At 45.3% G+C, this 23,001-nt stretch overlaps 1 protein-coding gene across 1 annotated transcript in view; it reads right to left on the reverse strand.

Annotated features, from left to right (window-relative positions):
• Window positions 1-23,001, reverse strand: part of IGF1R (insulin like growth factor 1 receptor) — a 665,430-nt gene that overhangs the window by 549,420 nt on the left and 93,009 nt on the right. The window contains exon 2 of the mRNA XM_030189730.1: window positions 12,851-13,402. Within this exon, the coding sequence (XP_030045590.1) occupies window positions 12,851-13,402 (552 nt within the window). The remainder of the gene's footprint in view (window positions 1-12,850; window positions 13,403-23,001) is intronic.

Below are 23,001 nucleotides of genomic sequence, written 5' to 3' on the forward strand. Positions count from 1 at the left end.
TCTAGCACAAGAATAAAACTGCACCAGTGCTTCTCAGAGCTGGCTCAATAGACTGTGGCACCATGAACCAACTTTTAAATTAGTGCCTCCCCCTCAATCCGAGATCTGGTAGTTTCCTCTCTTTCAGAAGCCCCCCCCCCCCCCCCCTGTTATAAAGGGCTCCTAAACCTTGCATCTAGGTTTGGTATCTCTCTCTGCACTCCTGCAGGGGGACGGAAGACAGGAAAATATGCTGGACCGTAATTTAGGTGCCTCCAGCGCCCTGAGCCAGTGCCTCACCTGCTCTGTAAGTTGAGGCAGCCCTGTTTCTCATAAAGGGGAACTAAGAACTGCACGTACAGGTTTTAAAGTTTGACAAATGTCCAGATACATTACCTTCTGGTCACTATTATAAAATTCTGTTGAATAACGGAGAAAAAAAAATCCTAAGTTCCTGCACCCAAAGCAGTGATGTAGCCAGAAGTCCATTTTGGGACTACTTCCCCCCCCCCCCCCCAATGTTTGAATCTTACCTCTGCTGGCAGGGATGCCATAATCCTTCCACCAGCCGAAGAGGTCCACTGCACGAGTCCGTGCCTGAGTTGCCTGAGCACTGGAGAACTTGGCGGCATGATTCAGCCGCCAATGCCAGCACTCCCGTGCATACTTTGTTCTGAGCCAAGCCCAAAGTGTGTGGGGGGGGGGGGGGGGGGGATTGAATAATTTATGGGGCAGTAGCATGTAGGGTAGTTTTTAGGATGATGGAGCAGTTGCAACAGATATTTTTGGGGTATTTGGCAGTTGGATCAGAAATAATAAAACCAGAAGTAATGGGAGAAGTTTAAGCAATTCTGGCAACAATTTGAAGTTAAGTACTAGGAATGGGCAGCTGTGAACAGAGGGGAATTTTTCCTAAACGACACAGGAAGTAAAAAAATTTCTGGGTGCCCATCCTTATTAAGTACTGAAGGGTGAATGGATGTGGTGTGTTAAGGTAAGTGAATGGTGAGCATGGAGAGAAAACAAAAGCTTGGCAGGAAATGCACGGACACTTCATGGGTTCAAGGAAGCTAAAGGCGGAAGTGATCCTATGTATGGTCATGCTGTCATGCTGTGGGGATATTGGATTTCTTCCAGGTGTAAACACCCCCGAGGCCAAAAGAAGCCGCCCCCCCCCCCCCCCCCCCCCCCCCCAGACCTCTGTCTCTCAACAAGTTTCCCAGGGGTAGGTGCACAGACAAGTCCCTTCTAAATATATATTTTACACAAAGGACAGAAAGACAGAAATAAGAGAGACTGGTAGGGCTCACCACCTTCCACCTGCTGGAGACTGAGAATACTGAATTCTTCTCTCACTAGCAAGGACTCTTATTGGATCACTGGGATGAGTCAGAATTCTCAGTCTCCACATGTGGGAAGGTGTGCACAACCCATCAGTGAAGCTCTGGGCTGGTCCGGAGGGACACTAAGGAATGTCCTTATGTTAAAAGTATTGCTTTTCAAAAGGATACTGAATACATTTGTAAAAAAAAAAAAAGAATTCAAGAATAAATACGTAGGCTCCTGTCCCTATCCAGCAGGGAAAACCAAACTTAACTGAACATACTGTCCTACAGAGGGAGATTATTTAAAACACAGTGTGGGAAGTGTCAACCTGAACTACAAACAGAAAAGAACAAGAGACTTCATTAAGGCTTAGTCAAGCCTTAGCAAATTTAAATACAGGGTGAGCAGCTACAAGCACTTACTCCCAAGCCCCGACTAATGCACGGCCGCGTCCTGCTGCTAATCCTCTGGTACAAATAAAAGCACAAGGACAGATTGCAGAAATCTGGTAGTCGTCTCAATAATACAAAAATTCCTCTATCAATTCCATAATCACAAGGTCCTAAAGTTCAGTATAAACGAAACAGATCGTCCTTGAAGCGCTGAGCGCACTCATGACGGTTTTAGACTGCTCACATTTCAAGGATGATCTGTTTCATTTATACTGAACTTCAGGACCTTGTGATTACGGAACTGATACAGGAGGCCTGGAATCAGAGCAAAAAACAACATACTAAGCTTGTACAATCCAGAATCTCCCAACACCCCCTCAGAAACCTTGCCCGATGCGCTGATGCACTGTGCGTACCATGCAATGCCCTCACAATGGTTCTGGCACACACAACCACAACACTACGCTGGTTCTATTGCAAGCCTGTTGCACTGTTCACATCATGCACCTAAAAATGCGTTTTATGTTCTGCTCAAAATTTTAGGTTCAGAAATTCAGGGAAAAAAAGTCTGATAGAAAGTTATCACCTGTGACTAACTCATTTGATGCCTTGTGTATTGAAAGAAGTAACACCAGCAACCACATTGTTTTATCCAGTTATGCAAGCCTGAGTGAGTCACAGTGAACCCGCATATCTAGTCACTGTTAAAACTGGTCTCGTGAGACAGTGTGAACAGTAAGGTCATTTCAATTGCATGGTGGTGGTGGTGGTGGTGGTGGTGGTGGGGGGGGGGGGGGGTTGTTGCAATGATTTCAGCACTGTTAGGTCACAGAACCACACACTATGGTAACACATGCCTGGACCAATGATTAAAATACTGTTTTCTCTAATAAAATTTTCAGCTAGTAAATTGTCTCTAATTCAGATGTCAGGGGTTGAATGCAGCCTAACAAATTCATATAACCAGTGTTCCCAAGTTTAAAGTACTTCACTGCCTATGTTTATCTGCACTTTTTTTTTTAGTAGAAAGATGACAGCAGATAAAGGCCAAATGGCCAATCCCAGTGTGCCCATCCTCAGCATCCACGATCTGCCGCCATAGACCCCAGAACCTGAAGATAGTCCCTTGCCGACAGGCTCGAACACTGCAAGAACAGACAAATCAGAGTCTGTAACTTGATGACACGGGTCGGGGGAAGAAACACACGACCCTGTTTTGTGTCGAACAGGACCCCCAAATACTCCAACGACTGAGAAGGCCGAAGACGGCTCTTCTGTACATTGACTACCCAACCTATGGATTGTAAAAATTCCACCACTCGAGCCATCACCTGAACACTCTCGAGGTAAGACTTTGCCCGGATCAACCAATCATCTAAATAAGGATGAACTAAAATGCCTTCCGTTCTGAGAGCCGCCGCCACCACTACCATGACCTTGGTGAATGTACGAGGAGCCATCGCAAGACCAAAGGGAAGAAGCCGAAAATGAAAATGGCGACCTAGGACCGCAAAACGAAGGAAACTATGTGCAGGACGAAGAGGAATGTGGAAATAGGCTTCTCTAAGATCGAGAGACGTCAGAAACTCCCCGGACCGTACCACGACAATGACGGACTGCAAGGTTTCCATACGAAACGAGGGCACCTTAAGGGCTCAATTGACCGCCTTGAGATCTAAAATCGGTCGGAAGGAGCCCTCTTTCTTGGGTACCAGAAAGTAAATGGAGTAACGACTTCATGCTGCTCCGTCAAAGGAACCGGATAAATGGCTCGAAGATCCAGAAGTCTGTTGAGAGTATCTCTAATGGCCCTGGCTTGACGCAAGAATGGCAAGGAGACTGTAGGAAAGCATCTGACAAAGGATGAGCAAACTAATGCGCACCCGTCTCGAATAACCTCTAAAACCCACTAGTCTGAAGTAATCTGGGCCCACCTCTCTTGAAACTGTGCCAACCGAGAACTCACTTGGACTAGAGGCTGGGCCCGCAAACCTTCATTGTTGAGAGCGGGAGGAAGAGGAAAGGGAACTGCCCAGCTCTCGCCCTCCTCGACAGGACAGTCCTCTGAGAAAATCTGGAGCCCTGACCCTGAAAAACTCTGCCTGGCCGAAAATGACGAAAATCACGGCCTCTAGCTCGACCTGAGAAATTGCCATGACCAGAACCTCTTGGACGATCCTCCGGCAATCTCGGAACCTTAGCCTCACCCAGGCTATGTACCAGCTTATTTAATTCTTCTCAGAAAAGAAAAGAACCCTTAAAGGGAAATTTACTAAGCTTGGACTTCGAAGCCGCATCCGCCGACCAACCACGCAGCCAAAGCGTACGACGGGCTGATACAGAGACAGCCATAGACTTAGAAGAAGCCCGAAGCAAATCAAAGAGCATCTGCCAAAAAAGCTGAATCCATTTCTAGCTTGGCAACTTCAGTATCAATAGATGAAAAACCATCTGAAGAACGGCCCAACACTCTCTCAGACCAGCGGAAACAAGCACTCACTACCAAGGACCCACAAATAGCAGCCTGCACAGCCAGAGCGGAAACAAACGAATTCTTCAGCAAGGATTCAATAAGGCAATCCTGGGGATCTCGCAGAGCCGTACCACCATCTACAATGACAGTGTTTCACTTGGTAACCGTGGAAACTACGACATCCACTACTGGGGGGCACAAAATATCTTTATCCAAATCAGGAACTGGATAAAGTCTGACCATAGATCGCCAGCCTAAAAGCAGAATCAGGAACTTACCACTGAGTCTGGATAATATCTCTAATATCCTGATAATAGGAAAAGACTTACCTGCTCTGCAAATGCCCTTAACCAGCAGATCCACCTTTCTAGGCTTAGGCACCTGGATATCCTGGTCATCAAAGCGCAAAGTAGAAAAAACCTGAGAGATAAGCTCCTGAAGATCATCTTTATGAAAAATCCTTACCACCGAAGAATCATCTCCCACAGGTAGAGATTCCTCACCATCTGCTGCCTGCTCCAGCTCCTCAGCAAAGTGCTCCTCAGGGAACCATGCCTCCTCTTCTAAGGAGGTCTTTGGAATATCCGCCGTAAAAATATAGGAGACTGCCTTGATATAGCATTTATCGCAAAACATGGAACCATGTCGGTCTAACCGAGGCTCCACCATGCATACTGAAGAATAAAAGAGTAATACTCAAAAAAAGCTAAGTATTTAGCTATTAAGTTTACTGATAATTAATGAAAAAGATAAAATCTTTTGAAAAAAAGAATAGAATAAGAGGATCTATGATGATTACGACACTACCTCAGAGATATGCTTGGCTCATTTTAGCCATTACAGAGGTACATGCGCGGAGCTGATGATCCAATTAAAGGGTATCACTGAACCAGACTACTGAACATAACATTATTAAGTTAAAGCTGAAGCTGAGTACTATATGATATTTGATTTAATCCTCTTCTAAGGATGGCATATCCTGATCAGCAGAAAAAGAAAAAAGCTGTTCTGCTACCTCAGGGTGTCTAACTCGTTTTCTAGCCACAGAGGCACCCTCCAGAGATCTTTTATATTAGGCTAATATCCTTAATAGTGTAGCAAGTTTTAAATTATTGAAAAACTCAAAAAACACTAAGATGGAGTCAGCAGTCCAGCAGCGAGAGGGGTGCTATCCAGTCTTTTGCATTGAGTGTCACATGTATAATTACCTCCCAGTTGGTGAGATGTCATTTGTTTGCGCCCGATGCAAAGAGCTCCTAGTTCTTAGAGAACGTGTCTGTTCTCTTGAGGCTAGAGTAGCAGACTTGGTGGAGCTGAGGGAGACAGAGAGGTACACAGAGGAGACCTACAGGGATGTTGTAGAGAAGTCCCATCTCCAGTCTAGTAGCCCTTGTGCTACCTTGGAGGAGGGAGGTCTCCTAGAAGGACAGCATCACCCTGGTGAAGTAAGAAGTATTCCTGTAGCCAGGACCTGCCCACCAGGGGATGTACTATCCTCGCGCACCGAGGATATGTCTCCAAGTGCTGCCCGGGAGGGAAAGGTTAGGACAGCTGTTGTAGTTGGTGATTCGATCATTAGGCATATAGATAGCTGGGTGGCTGGTGGACGTGAGGATCACCTGGTGACTTGCCTGCCTGGTGCGAAGGTGGCGGACCTCACCATCACCTAGATAGGATTCTAGATAGTGCTGGGGAGGAGTCCGCTGTCTTGGTACATGTGGGTACCAACGACATAGGAAAATGTGGGAGAGAGGTTCTGGAAGCCAAATTTAGGCTCTTAGGTAGAAAGATCAAATCCAGATCCTCTAGGGTAGCATTTTCTGAAATACTACCTGTTCCATGTGCAGGGCCCAAGAGACAGGCAGAGCTCCGGAGTCCCAATGCGTGGATGAGACGATGGTGCAGGGAGGAGGGTTTTAGATTTGTTAAGAACTGGGCAACATTCTGGGGAAGGGGGAGCCTATTCCGAAAGGATGGGACCAGGCTGCTGGCGTCGGCATTTAAAAAGGAGATAGAGCAGCTTTTAAACTAGAAATGGGGGGAAGGCCGACAGTCGCTCAAAAGCGCATGGTTCGGGAAAAGGTATCTTGCAAAGATACCTCACAAACAGGGAAGATAGGGTTTCTGGATAGTGAGGTTGCACAACAGACCATAGTAGGCCAGGTGCCCTTAAATACAACTAAAGATCAGACAAAAGATGGCAAATCAATAGTGTCAGGTACTAAGCATCATGCAAACAAGAACAACAAACATACTCTGAAATGTCTATATGCAAATGCTAGGAGTCTAAGAAATAAGATGGGAGAGTTGGAATATATTGCACTAAATGAAAAATTGGATATAATAGGCATTACTGACACCTGGTGGACCACTGTCATACCGAGGTACAAAGTATATCGTAGTGATAGGGTGGACCAGACTGGTGGAGGGGTAGCATTGTATATTAACGAGAGCCTTGACTCAGATAGATTACAAATTCAGCAGGATACAAATCACACCTTTGAATCATTGTGTGTTGAAACTCCATGTATAAAAGGGAAAAAAACGGTGATAAGAGTGTACTACCGTCCGCCTCGCCAGGATGAGCAGGTAGACGCAGATATGATAAAAGAAATCAGAGACGCGAACAAAATGGGCAATGTGATAATAATGGGCGACTCCCATGTAAGCCGCATTGAGCCTGCCATGAGTGGGAAAGCGCGGGGTACAAATGTAACAAAACAAAAAAATATATATATATATATCCAAATATAGACTGGGTAAATGTAACATCGGGACACGCTACAGAGGTACAATTCCTTGATGAAATCAAGGACAGCTTTATGGAGCAGCTGGTGCAGGAGCCGACGAGAGAAGGAAAAATTCTAGACTTGGTCCTTAGTGGAACGCATGATCTGATGAGGGACGTTATGGTACTGGGGCCGCTTGATAACAGTGATCATAACATGATCAGTTTTGATATCGACCTTGAAGTAACTGTACACAGAAAGTCAAATACGTTAGCGTTTAACTTTAAAAAAGGAGACTATGATAAAATGAGAAGAACGGTAAAAAAAAAAAAAAAACTTAGGGGGGCAACTGAGAGAGTAAAAACAGTACAACAAGCGTGGACGCTGTTCAAAAATACCATCCTGGAGGCCCAGGCCATTCATATTCCGCGAATTAGAAAAGAAAGAAGGAAGTCCAAAAGACATCCGGCCTGGTTGAAAAGTGAGGTGAAGGAAGCTATTAGGGCTAAAAGAAACGCCTTCAGAAAATGGAAGAAGGAACCGTCTGAAAATAACAAGCAGCAGCATAAGGAGTGTCAAAGCAAATGCAAGGCGCAGATAAAGAAGGCCAAGAGGGATTACGAAAAAAAGATAGCATTAGAGGCAAAAAAAAAACATAGTAAAAAATTTTTTCGGTATATTAAAAGCAGGAAGCCGGCAAAAGAATCGGTTGGGCCGCTGGATGACCGAGGGGTAAAAGGGGCGATCAAGGAAGACAAAGATGTAGCGGAGAGACTGAATGAATTCTTTGCTTCGGTCTTCACCGAGGAAGATTTGGGTGGGATACCAGTGTCGGAAATGGTATTTCAAGCGGACAAGTCAGAGAAACTTACTGACTTCACGGTAAACCTGGAGGATGTAATGGGGCAGTTCAGCAAACTGAAGAGTAGCAAATCTACTGGACCGGATGGTATTCATCCTAGAGTACTGATAGAACTGAAAAATGAGCTTGCGGAGCTACTGCTAGTGATATGCAACTTATCCTTAAAATCGAGCGTGGTACCGGAAGATTGGAGGGTGACCAATGTAACACCGATTTTTAAAAAAGGCTCCGGGGCAATCCGGGAAATTATAGACCGGTGAGTCTGACGTCGGTGCCGGGGAAAATGGTAGAGGCTATTATTAAAAACAAAATTACAGAGCACATCCGAGGACATGGATTACTGAGACCAAGTCAGCACGGCTTTTGTGTGGGGAAATCTTGCCTGACCAATTTACTTCAATTCTTTGAAGGAGTAAACAAACATGTGGACAAAGGGGAGCCGGTTGATATTGTGTATCTGGATTTTCAAAAGGTGTATGACAAGGTACCTCATGAAAGGCTACAGAGGAAATTGGAGGGTCATGGGATAGGAGGAAATGTCCTATTGTGGATTAAAAACTGGTTGAAGGATAGGATAGAGGAAGTGACGTCAGCGCACGGAGATGGACGCCTGATGGTAGAGCTCCGATCTCGACGAGGCTGAAATTTAAATAACTTCCCCAAAAAACGAAGCGCAGAACCCTCAGAACAGCACGCGAAGGTAGCTACACAGCATGGCAGCGAGAAAGCGGCTCGCTAAGTTTAAATACATAGCAGAGAAAGACAGAGCGGGAAAAGTCGCTGCTCCGCGATCGGTGCCACGAGGCAGCAAAATGGCGGTGGGAGAATCAGAATCCGAACCCGAGGAGCTGACAGTGAGTGGTGCAGAAATTGATAAATCGGAGATAGCCAGATGGTTTAAAGAATTAAAGGCTGAGATGATAGCTACCAGAAGGAGCATACAGTCTTCTGTGGCAGAGCTCCACGAAGAGCTAAAGGAGATGGGGTCCAGGGTTGCTGAGACAGAGGAGAGAATGGACACGATGGGAGAGGAAATGCAAGCCTTGCAGGAGGCTCTTAAAAAAGAACAGCAAAGGAGAATGGACTTGGAATATACAGTAGAGGATTTGGAAAATCGCTCACGGAGATGCAACCTTCGATTTAAAGGCATACCTGAAGAAGAGCAGTTCAGAGATGCAGCGAAAGTAGTGCAAGACCTGTGCTCCCACTTACTCAAAGAAAGACCAGGGGGTGGAGATTATAGTGCTAACGAACACCTTGTTATAGACAGGACACAGAGTGGGATTAAATGGGCAGTATTCACACAATGGAGAAGGGTAGTTAGTGGGGTTCCTCAGGGGTCTGTGCTAGGACAGCTGCTTTTTAATATATTTATAAATGATTTAGAGATGGGAGTAACTAGCGAGGTAATTAAATTTGCTGATGACACAAAGTTATTGAAAGTTGTTAAATCGCAACAGGATTGTGAAAAATTACAAAAGGACCTTACGAGACTGGGAGACTGGGCGGCTAAATGGCAGATGACGTTTAATGTAAGCAAGTGCAAGGTGATGCATATGGGGAAAAAGAACCCGAATTATAGCTACGTCATGCAAGGTTCCACGTTAGGAGTTACGGACCAAGAAAGGGATCTGGGTGTCGTCGTCGATAATACACTGAAACCTTCTGCGGCTAGGAAAGCGAATAGAATGTTGGGTATTATTAGGAAAGGTATGGAAAGCAGGTGTGAAGATGTTATAATGCCGTTGTATCGCTCCAAGGTGCGACCGCACCTTGAGTATTGTGTTCAATTCTGGTCGCCGCATCTCAAGAAAGATATAGTAGAATTGGAAAAGGTGCAGCGAAGGGCGACTAAAATGATAGCGGGGATGGAACGACTTCCCTATGAAGAAAGAGTAAGGAGGCTAGGGCTATTCAGCTTGAAGAGACGGCTGAGGGGAGACATGATAGAGGTATATAAAATAATGAGTGGAGTGGAACAGGTGGATGTGAAGCGTCTGTTCAAGCTTTCCGACAATACTAGGACTAGGGGGCATGCGATGAAACTACAGTGTAGTAAATTTAAAACAAATCGGAGAAAATGTTTCTTCACCCAACGTATAATTAAACTCTGGAATTCATTGCCGGAGAAAGTGGTGAAGGCGGTTAGCTTAGCAGAGTTTATGGACGGTTTCCTAAAGGACAAGTCCATAAACCGCTACTAAATGGACTTGGGAAAGTCCACAATTCCAGGAATAACACGTGTAGAGTGTTTATGCATTGGGGGGCTTGCCAGGTGCCCTTGGCCGCTGTCATGGACAGGATGCTGGGCTCGATGGACCCTTGGTCTTTTCCCAGTATGGCACTAATGTACTTTTCTCTGGAAAATGCACAGGAGTGGCTTTGTGGAGCAGAAAAGCTTGGTACATCTGTACCACAAACTCCGGAGGAAAACCTCCTTCACCCGATGCCAAAACGGGTGTTTGAATAGCCGACATAGGCCCAGCAATGAAGGAGCTTGAGGTGCAGTCGGCAACGAGGAATCCAACATGGCGGCGTTTCCCCGCTGAAAATGGCACCGGGAGCAAGGGAGACGCAACCGCCTAACGCCCGAACAGACCCCCCCCCCCCCCCCCCCCCCCCCCGGACGATTTCCCAGATCCTACACCCTTGCTCCTCCGCAGCAGTGCAGTATTTACACACCCTACTCATGCCCAGACCCTGCTGCTGACGGACGGAGCATCGGCGGAGTTTCTCCGACATCGCCAACAGCTGATCTGAAACCGAAAACAAAAGGCGCGACTGAGAAAGGAGCTGCACTGCTAGTTTTAAAGGAACCGACTACAGCACAACACCGAACAGCAAACGCAGGCCGGCTGGTTTCCTAGACTTTTACCCTTAATGGCTGCCTCTCCCCATCTCAAAGGTTCTTCCCCTGAAGAGCTTGAGGAATCGATCCTTTTCTTTTCTTTTTTTTTAAATAAGAATTCTAGCAACTAACGCAGACAGCACCAAGTATCAGGGAGGGAAAGTGGGGAGGGAGCCTCCTGAGTATAAGACCCCCGATGCACCAAGAGACCCCCCACGGACCTCTGCCTCAGAAAACCAGTTTTTTGTTTTTTTTTTTTAAAGATGCACAGGAATCAAGAAATATCAGACAAGAATAAAGAATAAAAGAAATTAAGTATGAGAATGAAGGGCTCACCACCTTCCACCTGCTGGAGACTGAGATTACTGGATCTTTCTCTGGCTGGCAAGGGCTTTTATTGGCTCCTAGAGTCACAGTTTTTTTCAGTTTCCACCTGCTGAAAGGCCTACACAACCCATCAGTCACATTCTGGGCCGGGCTGTAGGGACGCTAAGGAATCTCTAATTGCTCGGAGATCAAGAGCATTCCATAAGGAAACTGCTCAATAAGAATTAGATGTGGACAAAAATCTAGCATAATTCACGTTACATACAGAAGGATGACTTAAAAGAACCTAATTATGCAATAGTTCAGTTTTACCACATAGAAAGATGTTAAATGTCTCTCCCAAATAAGATGGGGCTTAAGTATAACCTCTGACCAGATCTGCTGCCATACAACAGGGTTGTTTTCCCCTGAAGCAACAATGCGAAGCAGGAATTTGTGTCTTGCGTTTGTTCATTGGCAATGCTGAATTGAAGTTTTGGATCTTGGCAAAACTGAGGGGTTGAAAAAAAAGCTAAGCATTGCTGTTCTACTTGTTAAATTGTATAGCCATGTGTTGGTTTCCCTGTTGATTTTGCTGGCGATTTTTTACACTGCCTGATTTTTTTGCTAATTATAGTGGAGTTTTTTTTTCTTAACTTATGATGGGTGATTTTGCCCTTAGCTCTAATACATTCGTGAGCAGCTGGGTTTGTTTACCAAGGTCTTTTTTCTCCACTTTTTGTGTTAGCGAATTTATCAGCCAGGGTGAAGTGATGTCACTTAGTTTTTTTTTTAAGAAACTTCTTTGTTGCTGATTTTCTAATTGGGAGCTTCTTGCACTTGTGGGGTTTTTTTTGTCTTACAGTTCAGTATTGACCAGCAGCTTAACATCTCCCCCCCCCCCCCCCCCCACCACCAAAAAAAAAACAAAAAAACAAAAAACAAACAGTTTATTACTCTTGCTTTTGTAGTTTAACCCCTTCCTTGCTTTTGTCCTGGACTGCTTCTGTTAGGTCTATCACATCTGGATATATTTCTTAGTTGGCAGGACCACAAGCTACTGGGATGAAAACGAGCCAGCAGGATGTCAAGACACCAACATACTCTTTTCTGTTTATTTCTAGATCTGCTTACCTGCATAAGTCAAGTCTGTGTGAAAATCTTTGCATATTCATATTAATTATGAGTTAAGTGCCATCTCCTTTTCTGCTCATTTGCAGGCGTATGCGGTCTTCTTCAGTTACATCCCCCCTCCCCCCCTTTGTACCCGAGTATATTCATTTTTTCAAGGGAAAAAAAACCCCCAAACATGCAAAAGATGGAACAGACTTCAACTCTATTTGCATTTGACCCAATCGCATCACCCTTCCCTCCCCCACTATCATACAGGAATTCTTAACCGAGATTCTGCCCTACCAAAGATTAGCAAACCTGTGTGCAAAAAGTACGTAAAGTCAGATGATATGCCTTTACTCCTCCTCCCTCCACATACACTTATCACTATACAATTAAAAGGGAGCCAATGCTAGCAAAGTTTAGGAAGACCTCAGTCTTGCTCCCCTCACACCCAGTTCATATTAACGGTATTACTGATGCTGCTCCCAACAGGATGCCATGGAGATAACAAGAAAGTCAGTTCCCTGAATAGAACACCGTATTTTAAATCACCTCCAGATACCCAGTGATAGCTGATGGCACCCAAGAGCAGCAATATGGTGCAAAAGGAGATCGGCACGATCAATCTCCAGGCTCACTGCTTGGCAAAAAAATGTTAATATTTTATTTTTTATGCCAAAATACAAACATAGCCACCATTAAATGGAATTCAGGCCTTGCCACAGATTCTACTTTTGCACTTGTAAATTCCTTTTTTGGACACACAGGACTAGGAGCACATTAGAGTCTCTGGAGCCCTACAAGCTCGTTGGCTCTTACCTTTCTGGCAGCGGTTGGCAGACCAGCAGCGGTAGTTGTAGTCCTTGTTAATAGGGGTCTTCTCACACAGACCGCTTTCTTCCGTCATGCCTGGACACATGTCTCCGCATTCCTTTGGTGGCTTATTCCCAACAATGTAATTGTTGTTCACTCCATCCAAAACAAGGGACCAGTCCACAGTGGACAGATAGCACAGGTCGGAGTTCTTCTCAATCCTGATAGCACCCCGTGTGATGTTTCTCAGGTTGTACAGCCCGATGTCCTTGAGGTCTGTCATCTCAAAGATCACCAGGGCGTAATTGTAGAAAAGATTCCTCCCCCGGATGACCATGAGGTTAGGGAACAGGTCACTAAGGCTCTCCAAACCTGAGACACGAAACAGCAGTAGGTAATCAGTGATGACGGTGAGCTTCGGGAAGCGGAGGTTGCGGAAATCCTCAGCCTTGCCATTGGAGATCAGCAGGATCTGGAGGTAGCCCTCGATCACCGTGCAGTTCTCCAACCGCCTCAGTTCGTGGACATCATTACGAATGTCCATGCCTAGCGCACAAACTGTTAAAAAAGGGGGGAAAAAATGAGAAATTGGATTCTACTCACTAAAACCTTACAAGCATTACTGACATCACCATCTTTTTTTCCTCAACAGATAGCTCCAGGATCTCATTAGGTGTTATTTCTACTTCAGAAGGGAGCAGAAAGGATTAGGCACATCTTTAAAACGTTAAGTCAGTGGTTTCCTAACCTGGTCCTTGAGGCACCCCATCCAGTCAGGTTTCCAGGATACCTGCAATGAATATTTATGACTAGTAAAAAAAAAGCCCGTTTCTCATTGAAATGAAACGGGCACTAGCAAGGTAATGACCTTCTGCCTTTAATGTTCTCCCCCCTCCTCCCCTCGTCTCAGGAGCCCCCTCCCCCTCTCGTCTCAGGACCCCCCCTCTCCTCCGATGTCCGCCCCCCCTCCTCCCATTTCCACCAGCCAGCGCCTCCCTCCCTCTATCTCTGTGGCCTCCAACAGCAAGGAGGACATGTGCGGGTGCCCCAGCCCTTCGTACGTGGCAGCTGCTGTTTAAAAAGTTTTACCTCCTGCTCGTCCGGCAACACTGAAGTGCAGCAAGTACAGACGCCGCTTGTTTCAGCTGTTCCTCTGGTCCTATTTGCAGAAGGGCGGGACCACAGGAACTGCAGAAACAGAAGCAAAACCACAGAGTTCCCTCGAGGGCGGGGCAGTGATCTAGAGTGCGATTACGAACCCTACGCACACTACACGGCTTCACTGCCATGGAGTCAGCTTCAGAACGTTGGAGGTGCAAATTATTATATTAGATAGGGATTTGAATGCAGTTGAGGTAGTGCATGCAATTCTCTCTCATGAATATTCATTGTGGGTATCCTGAAAACCTGACTGGTTGGGGTGCCTCCAGGACTTGGTTTGGGAACCACCGATGTAAGTGTTACGAAAAGCTCATCAATTTCATGGTGCTTATTTGCATCTGCATGGCTCCTTCAATACACAGAAATATATACATGTCACCAACTACAGTACAAGACCAGGCTAAAGGTAATGTTAACCTCTGAAGAGAGAACTGTGGAATGTTTGCATACCTGATGTCACCAGCCCAAAAAAAGAAAATTAAAATAAAAATGTTCTCCTTACAAACATGTCACAAACCTGCTGCAATGCATTATACAGTATCACACACACAAAAAAATGCAGTTCACTGGCTGTTGGGCAGACTGGATGGACCGTTCAGGTCTTTATCTGCCGTCATTTACTATGTTACACACCTGGATAGCACATGGCTCAGCAAATCCCAGACACAAGGTCATTTTTCATTTTGGTACCTAGAAATTTTGCCCTCTTGTTCCCAGGGTTCTTCCTCCCTCTTTTTTTTATCACAGCTAGAAGTAATACTGTTGCGCTCTCTTTGCACTACTTGGCTTTCTGTGAGGCTGAGCCGGACAATGCAGGCACTCGATCTGGTCTCATGAGACTTGACACCCTAAGATCAGTGTGAATTCTTGCACAGCTCAAAAGTGCTGAGAGCTGTGTGAGGTAAGGAGAAAGCAGCATCAGAATTAACAGCAGCAGTGGCAGGTCAAGGTGAGGTTGAAGGCAAGAAGCTGGACCAACAGGAAGTTTTAGCAGGGTAGAGAAATAACTGGAGTTTTCCACCAAGTACCTGAAAGTTATACCAGTGAATGCACTGGAAAAGAACAGTTCTCTCTAGCTCCATCTGCTGGTAGGAGAAGATAACACCTGCTTGTTCAGGAAAGATTGGGTCCAGATGACTAGGAATAGGCAGCTTTGGTGGGGAGGGGACTTACTGGTTAACTGCTTGAGAGGGGAGGGGATTTAAGTGATTACATGGCTGACTTCCTTCCTCAGTGGCGAGGACTAACTGATGAAGGATGCACTTATTTTGGGGTGGGGAGCTGACTTCATTTATCCCTTGCTGAGTGGTGAGAGCAAGCAGGGTAAGTTACTAAGGGCTGGGGAGGTGGCAAACTGGCTTCCTGGGTAATAGACTAGCTGAGGGATTGGTCGATTCTGAGGGAGGCGCGAGATGGTGGAATAGGGGAGAGAAATCAATGGCAGAGAGAGATCCTGGAGAATGATGGAGGAAGACTAGATGAGGACGTCTACAGCAGCTCGTTAAAGGCCATATTTACTAAGCTCTCTTTTTCCCTTAGACATGGAATGATAAATCTGGCCCCTAATTAAGCTGCCACAGATCTTGGAGATCTTTCCCTCCCCCCTTCATCTTGAGTGGAAACAGGATAGGAGAAAGAGGGATGAAAAGGTCTCAGCCATTGGCCCCTAAATCCACAGAAAAAGTATGGCGTGTAGGACAAGTCAACACCACTCCACATTACCACAATACAAAAACCAACAGACGACAACAGTCAATATGCAAGATCATTAAAAAAAAAATGTAATTGGTTTCATCAACAGCAAAGGCCACAGAAGTCAAAGAGGAAAAAAATACTAACGAATCCAAACACAGGCAGACAAGTATTTTTACCTGTCACCTATGTTACCCGATTATGCAAAGCCTCTTACCATGATGGGTCTCCTTTCAGCCCTGACAATCACTGGAAATCGCCAGACATCTAATTGTCAGTGGGCCAACTCAGGGTCTCTACCTCCTCAGGGTGTATATTTGCGCCCCTCCCCCCTCCTTTGTGTATTATATATGCACAGAATAGTCAAAACTTGCTTGCTTGCTTTTAATTATAAATTTCCCCCATTCCATTCAAATTAAGTGAGCTCCATACATGCACTTCCCTACATCAGCGCTCACCCAGCACGCTAGAGTAAAAGTCCATATTTACAGTTTAACTGCCAGGCAAAGTATTCACGCAGCTTTTTTTTTTTTTTTTGAGGGGGGGGAATTATGGGAAATTATACTGTGCTGCTTATACAAGCGCGTGTACACAAACACACAGTTCTGTCCCCATTTGCAAGGAAGCAGATGGCTTGTTATTTATATGCATATATTAAATAAATAACCAATCCTGCTATATAAATGAGCTGTGACCGACGTTCTGCGCATACGTCACTTCACAGGTCTCTACCGAGCCACCCAGCGATTCTCCTCTCCCCCCTGCCCCCCCCCCCCAGCCACCTAGCGATTCTCCTCATTCCCCTGATTACCTACGTCGAAGCGGCCGTGTCATTGAAAGCCCTGCCTGTCTCCAGCCTTCCCTTCGAGTTCATTCCCTCAGAGTCCCACCTTCTGACATCATTTCCTCTTTCCTCAAGGGTGGGACTGAGGGAACGAACTCAAAAGGAAGGTTAGAGAGGGGCAGGGCTTTCAATAACGCTACCTCTTCGACGGAGGTAATCAGGGGAGCGAGGAGAATCACTGGGTGGCTAGTGGGGGGGGGGGGCAGGGGAGAGAGCAGAAACACACACACTCTCTCACACAGACACACTCGCACCCAGTCTCACTCTTTATCTGTCACACACACGAACATTCACTCTCTCTCTCTCACACAGTCACTCACACACACTCTCTGAAACATACACACTCCAAGGAAAACCTTGCTAGCGCCCGTTTCATTTGTGTCAGAAACGGGCCTTTTTTACTAGTAAATAAATATTGGTTATAGCCAGGTTCAGTCCCTGTGTCTTCAAATAGGACAGGACTACAAATATGTCATTCTGTAGTCCACTATAATAGGGAACTGGGACATGTGCTCAGAAAAAGCCTGTGTCTCATGGGACTCACCCTATTGGAAAGCGTGAACCTCTAGGCTTACTGGGGTAGTTGCCCTCCCCCCCCCCCCGCCACCACCACCACACACACACACTCTTCTCTCCTTCCAGCAAGGGGAATCTGTCTGCAGCATGCTTCTCTATGAATTGTAGTTTAACGCTGAAACTTGCTGCATGAGCCTTTCAAAGCCTTTGTATCATCAAACTTTCACCAGTTTAAAAGTTATTTACAACATCTACTCTCTCAGCTTGGTGCAGAGATCATCCTGCTTCATTTTGCATACAGAGTGAGCTAGTTGAGAACAGTCTGGGCAGAAGGTCTTGTTCAACACTTCTGGACTATAAGTCATTTCCTTTGACTCCCTGCATTAAAGATTTTGGTTCAAGAGTTCTAACTGACAGTCAAGATCAGTGTTTTCTGACAGCACTTTTGCAAGGACTGCAACACACACAATTGGTAACATGCTTGGATGCATAGCAATAAACGTAGGTGGATCACCGAAAAAAAAAATTAAAAAAAAATTAGCCACTTCATTCTGAGAAGGCCACAAACTGCCCTTTATTATCAGGAAGAAAAAAAAAAAAAAAAACTTCCCATGAACAATCCCACACATTTTCTACTCCTGTGTCCTTATTCCCTGACTCCATCCCAAATAAAAATCTTCCTGTTCAGATTATGCTGAACAAGTACATTTACAATGAGTTCTTCGTCATGGTTTTCCCTAACAGGCCAACAGTTCTGCCTGGAAGAAGGAGCAGAACAGCGAAGAATGTCCGCCATCAAAAACGTATTCACCGCAACATTGATAACTGATTTACTTTGCTGGTCTGCTTTCGCCATCTTGGATCTTTCAGATCACTTGCCTTCCTGCTCTTCTGGGGGGGGGGGTCCAGAAAATGATTTTGCTTCCGATGCAGGCACATGTTGCCGAAACACGTCAGGCAGTTATTTTACAATTGAATAATAGAAGACGGACACACTGTTATGCGTTACTGATCTGTGCTCTGACAGCCTTGGACTGGTTTATAATGTGATCCTAAAATGTGTTTAATGCCTTTACTGTCATTCTCATTTCTAAGGATCTTCATTGCTGCAGTTCCCACTGCAAAGATACGCGAGCAATGCATTGTGTGTAATGTAGTTCACAGGCAATGCAGCCACACTTGCCTGTCTGTATAAGAACTGTTACCATTGGTTTGTGCTGCTGCCCAGACCTCCTCTCTTTCTCAGCCAAGCTTGGCTCCTTTGTCTACCAGCTATCATTTCCTGGTCATTCTTACTATCTCTGTCCTGAGAGGTCAGCCAGGTACGACCTTCCCCTCCAATCGAGGGCTATCCTCTGGGACCACCCTTGCCACCTTGTGGCAGGCTCTGTCCCCACTGGTGTTTACCTCCTCTCCTCCCTGGGCCTGTGTGAGCCCTTCTTGGCCCCTCCCTCTCTCCATGAGGCATTCTCCATCTTGCTTCAGACAGCACTTGTCCTGCTAAAACTCCCTGGAACGAACTTGGTTTTTTACCTTGAATATATCTTCCTAATGAGATAGTGCACTCTCCAGTCACTCAGCTCTGAGCTACCTCTACCTGTTCAACTATTTCTCACCTCTGCAATAAAGCTGTCTCTCTTCAGATTTCCACCTTCAACGACTGCTACAGCTCTCAGAATTAAGGAGTCTCTGTGCCCTGGGGCAACACTTCTGAACATCATGACTGTAAATTATCTTTATTTATTCAATAAAGGAAACTTTATTGAATAATACAGACTTCAGGTGTGTTCTGGTGTGCCAAGGTTATACTTCAAGATATTGAGGCTCTACAGTTAACAAGTCTTAAGAGGCTTGACAATTACTACCAACAGTTGCTTTTTCAATAAATTAAATTCTGATGGCTGCAGGCTTTTTCCACTGGCTGCTTTTTTTGCTGGACCAACATATCCAAAAATGCCTGCTCCACTTCATGGGGTGCCACTGTAAGGTACCTGTTCTATTTTGCTGGTCACCCCACCCCTTCTGAACAGGTTGTGAATTTTGGAAGGGATCTGTTGTCTACCAAGATTAAAATTCAGATAAACATAGGTGGCAGCAGGACCAGGATGTCAGCAAGCTTTTTTTTTTTTTTTATAACCATCTCTAGGACCTTGGATCACTATGTGGTATGTTAACAGTAACCTGCTGGATGTTTTCGAAGGATTTTGCAAGCAACAAGATGCATTAAAAACAGCTACTTTCATGTCTTTTTGCAATCCTCTCCCAAAATAGACTGAACTGCACTACCCCCCCCCCCCCCCCCCCCACACACACACACACAAACACACTAGAAGCTTCCTCCTCTTTTGGAATTTTCCACTACTATTCCACATTTATTTAATGTTGATATACCGCAAGTGGAGTACCTTCATGGCAGTTAACAATACTACAACTGTTCATTTCCAACTTGTAAATTAAATTTTATCATCTTTACAGAAAAGTTAAGAAAAGTGTAGGTATGTCCATGATGTCCAGTCTTGGTCCCAACTGCCTCTGTGTTGCCCCTACTGTACCCTGTTTTCCAAACAGTGGCCAAGCCAGGTCACAAGTACCTGGCAGAAACCCAAACCATGGCAACACTCCATACTACAAATCCCAGGGCAAGCAGTTGCTTCCCAAGTCTGTCTCAATAACAGACTATGGTCTTTTCCTCCAGAAATTTGTCCAAACCTCTCTTAAACCCAGATACGCTAACCGCCGTTAACCACCTCCTCTGGCAAAGAGTTCCAGAGCTTAACTCTTCGTCGAGTGAAAAGATATTTCCTCCTATTTGTTTTAAAAATATTTCCATGTAACTTCCTCAAGTGTTCCCTAGTCTTTGTACTTTTGGAACGAGTTTAAAAAAAAAAATCGATACTTCTACTCGTTCTACACCACTCAGGATTTTGTAGACCTCAATCATATCTCCCCTCATCCGTCTCTTTTCCAAGCTGAAAAGCCCTAACCTCTTTAGCCTTTCCTCATATGAGAGGAGTTTGATCCCATTTATCATTTTGGTCAATCTAAGTTTTTTAAATATATTTCTACTCCTGAACACTGAATAGATCATTTATTTAAAGAAAATGCACAGGGGACTCCAGAAAAAAAAAAACAGAGCACGCTTAAGACTCACTAACATCCTGGTGTTCATGTTAACCTTCCAATGCGTAAGCAAGGTTTTGTGTTGTGAAATGCTTCTGTATATTCTTCCATGACATCAATTTACTTTGCATATGTTACTTTATTGTGTATTTTCTCTTTTTGCCTGCCTCTCTCCCTCCCTAGCTCTTTAATTCACTATATTTAGTACCCACAGCTCTGTAATTTGCCACTAGGCACCCACCACTAAAACTTGCATCTAGTCATCGGAAACAACCTTAGAACTAAAAGCATTGAATATCAGGCACCCTTACTAGCACATCAAGCTAGCAGCTCTGCACCCCATCTACAGCCCTTGCAGGTGACTCAGACTAAGCTAATGCCACACAAAATAGGAATTTGGGGGGCGGGGGGGGGGGGGGGGAGACAATCAAGGCAGGAACACCTACAGGGCTACTTTCCACAAAACCTCATTTCCTCTCTGCTGGCATTTCAATATTCCTTATATTTTTACACTGATCTCGAGTTCAAAAGGCTTTTTTTTTTGTATTAATATCTTCCACATGAAAATGTTACATGCCTGCATGGGGTTCCGATGACAATCTGCACAGATGTGACTCACCTTCCTCCCCCCCCCCCCCCCAACCACCTTACCATTTAGATTGCTAGAATAAATGCAGTCAACTAGTGAGAGCTTTCATATGCTTTAAATCCATTCAAAAATTAAAAAAAAAAAAAAAAAAGTGTACAAAGGATTTCAACCTTGGGACATATGCCCAAGCAACAGGCCTACCTCCAACGAGCTATGATTGCATATGAGGCTGCACTGCTCCAAAGGGGACTCACCAGGAGCAGGAATGTAGACCACGCCCAGACATATCTCAGTGGCCTGTTGGTATCAGAAAGGCCCGCTGCGACTGCAATATAAAGCAGCAGACGGAAATTCCCAGGATGGATTTTGCATGGGTGTAGAAAAGCATGCATGAGCCTAAGACCAAACTAAACTACACCCACCTATCTCCTCACTTTTCCCCTCCCCCCTACCTGGTAGATACAAATCAAGGTCAGGTATACATATAAAGTAGCGCATATGAGTTTATCTTGTTGGGCAGAATGGATGGACCGTACAGGTCTTTATCTGTCGTCATCTACTATATTACTATGTATGAAGGCCCTGCTGGTCCCGCCCCCCACTGACATACGCAACATGTATGGAATGTGTCAAGAGGGACAGGACCAGCAAGGCCTTCGTACAGGTGGAACCACGGCTCCTCTACACAGAAGTTAAATTGCCGGTACTGAGCAAGCTGGGTCAGGTACTTTTCTTGGAGAAATAGATCTCCCTGCAGTGAGCGAGGGAAAGAGAAACAAAGGGTGATGATGGGATGGGGGACCATAGCACATGGATTGTGGGGAAGAAAAGGGAGAGGGGAACCACAGCGCATGGATGGTGGATGAAAAGGGGGAGATATGAAGAGAGATGCTGGAGACCACAGGGGTGGGGAAGAGAAATGATGGAGACCATATGTGGGCAAAATTTTTAAGTGGGGATAATTTTGTGTGGGCGGCCCCCTAAAGATGTACATGCAGCCCTCTATATGAAAGGTTGCCCACCCCTGATCTAGCAGATCCAAATATTAGATCTCATAATTCATTTTCAGGAAATAAGAAAATCTCTCTCAAGCCTACCTGTTATTGCCTTTTCCTCCAGGAACTTGTCCAACCCACAGGTTAATGGTGCTCTGCATGAAAACAAACTATATTTTCTATGATTTGTTTTCAATCAGCTGGTTGTTAAGTTTCACACAATGCCCCCTCTTGTTTCAGTGTTACTTGAGAGGTTAAAACCAAGCAATCCCTATTCCTACCCACTCATGATTTTATAAATGTATCAAGTTGTGGATGACCTTTATACACAGAGGACTTCATCCCACTGGCTCAAATTGAACCGTGAAAACACTAACCCCCCCCTTTTTTTTTTACAAAGCCACGCAGTAATGTCGACACAGACCATTTACGTTGAATGAGTTGTGTCGGAATTACTGCACCGGCAGCCACTAACGTGGCTTTGTAAAGGGTGGGGGGTATGGATAGGTTTTACTGATTGTATCTGGGTTTCTCAAAGTTTACTACTGTGTTTGACATACAGAGTTATTCCTCCCCGCCTTCTGCCTTCTCTCTACCTCCTAAATACATTATAGCCAGGCACGGTGATACCCATTCATGAGGCTCATTACACCACTAGTAAAAAAAAAAAAAAAGCCTGTTTCTCATTGAAATGAAACGGGTGCTGGCAAGGTAAATGACCTTATGCCATTAATGTTTCTAAGGGAAGTGTTAGGAGAAATATACATGGAGGGGCATAGTCGAACGACGCAAAGAGCGGTCCCAAACCGTATTATCGAAAAAGATGGCCGGCCATCTTTCGTTTTGATAATACGGTTGGGGACGGCCAAATGTCAGAGATGGCTGGCATCGGTTTTTGCCAATAATGGAAACCAATGCCAGCCATCTCAAACCCGGTCAAATCCAAGGCATTTGGTCATGGGAATACGGTTGGGGCCAGCCAAATGTCAGAGATGGCCGGGTTTGAGATGGCCGGCATTGGTTTTCGCCGATAATGTAAACCGATGCCGGCCATCTCAAACCCAGCCAAATCCAAGGCATTTGGTCGTGGTAGGGGCCAGCATTTGTAGTGCACCGTCCGTACCTCGACTTTCTTGAAAGTGAGAGTCCTGTCAGGCGGTTTGTGTGCTTCCCGCCACCGTGGTCCTCTGTTCTCTGGTCGTGGCGTTACTATGCAGCCTTCCCTTCCCTTTGAGGGCGG

The sequence above is a fragment of the Microcaecilia unicolor genome, chromosome 1, assembly GCF_901765095.1.
Source record: "Microcaecilia unicolor chromosome 1, aMicUni1.1, whole genome shotgun sequence".
NCBI lineage: Eukaryota > Metazoa > Chordata > Amphibia > Gymnophiona > Siphonopidae > Microcaecilia > Microcaecilia unicolor.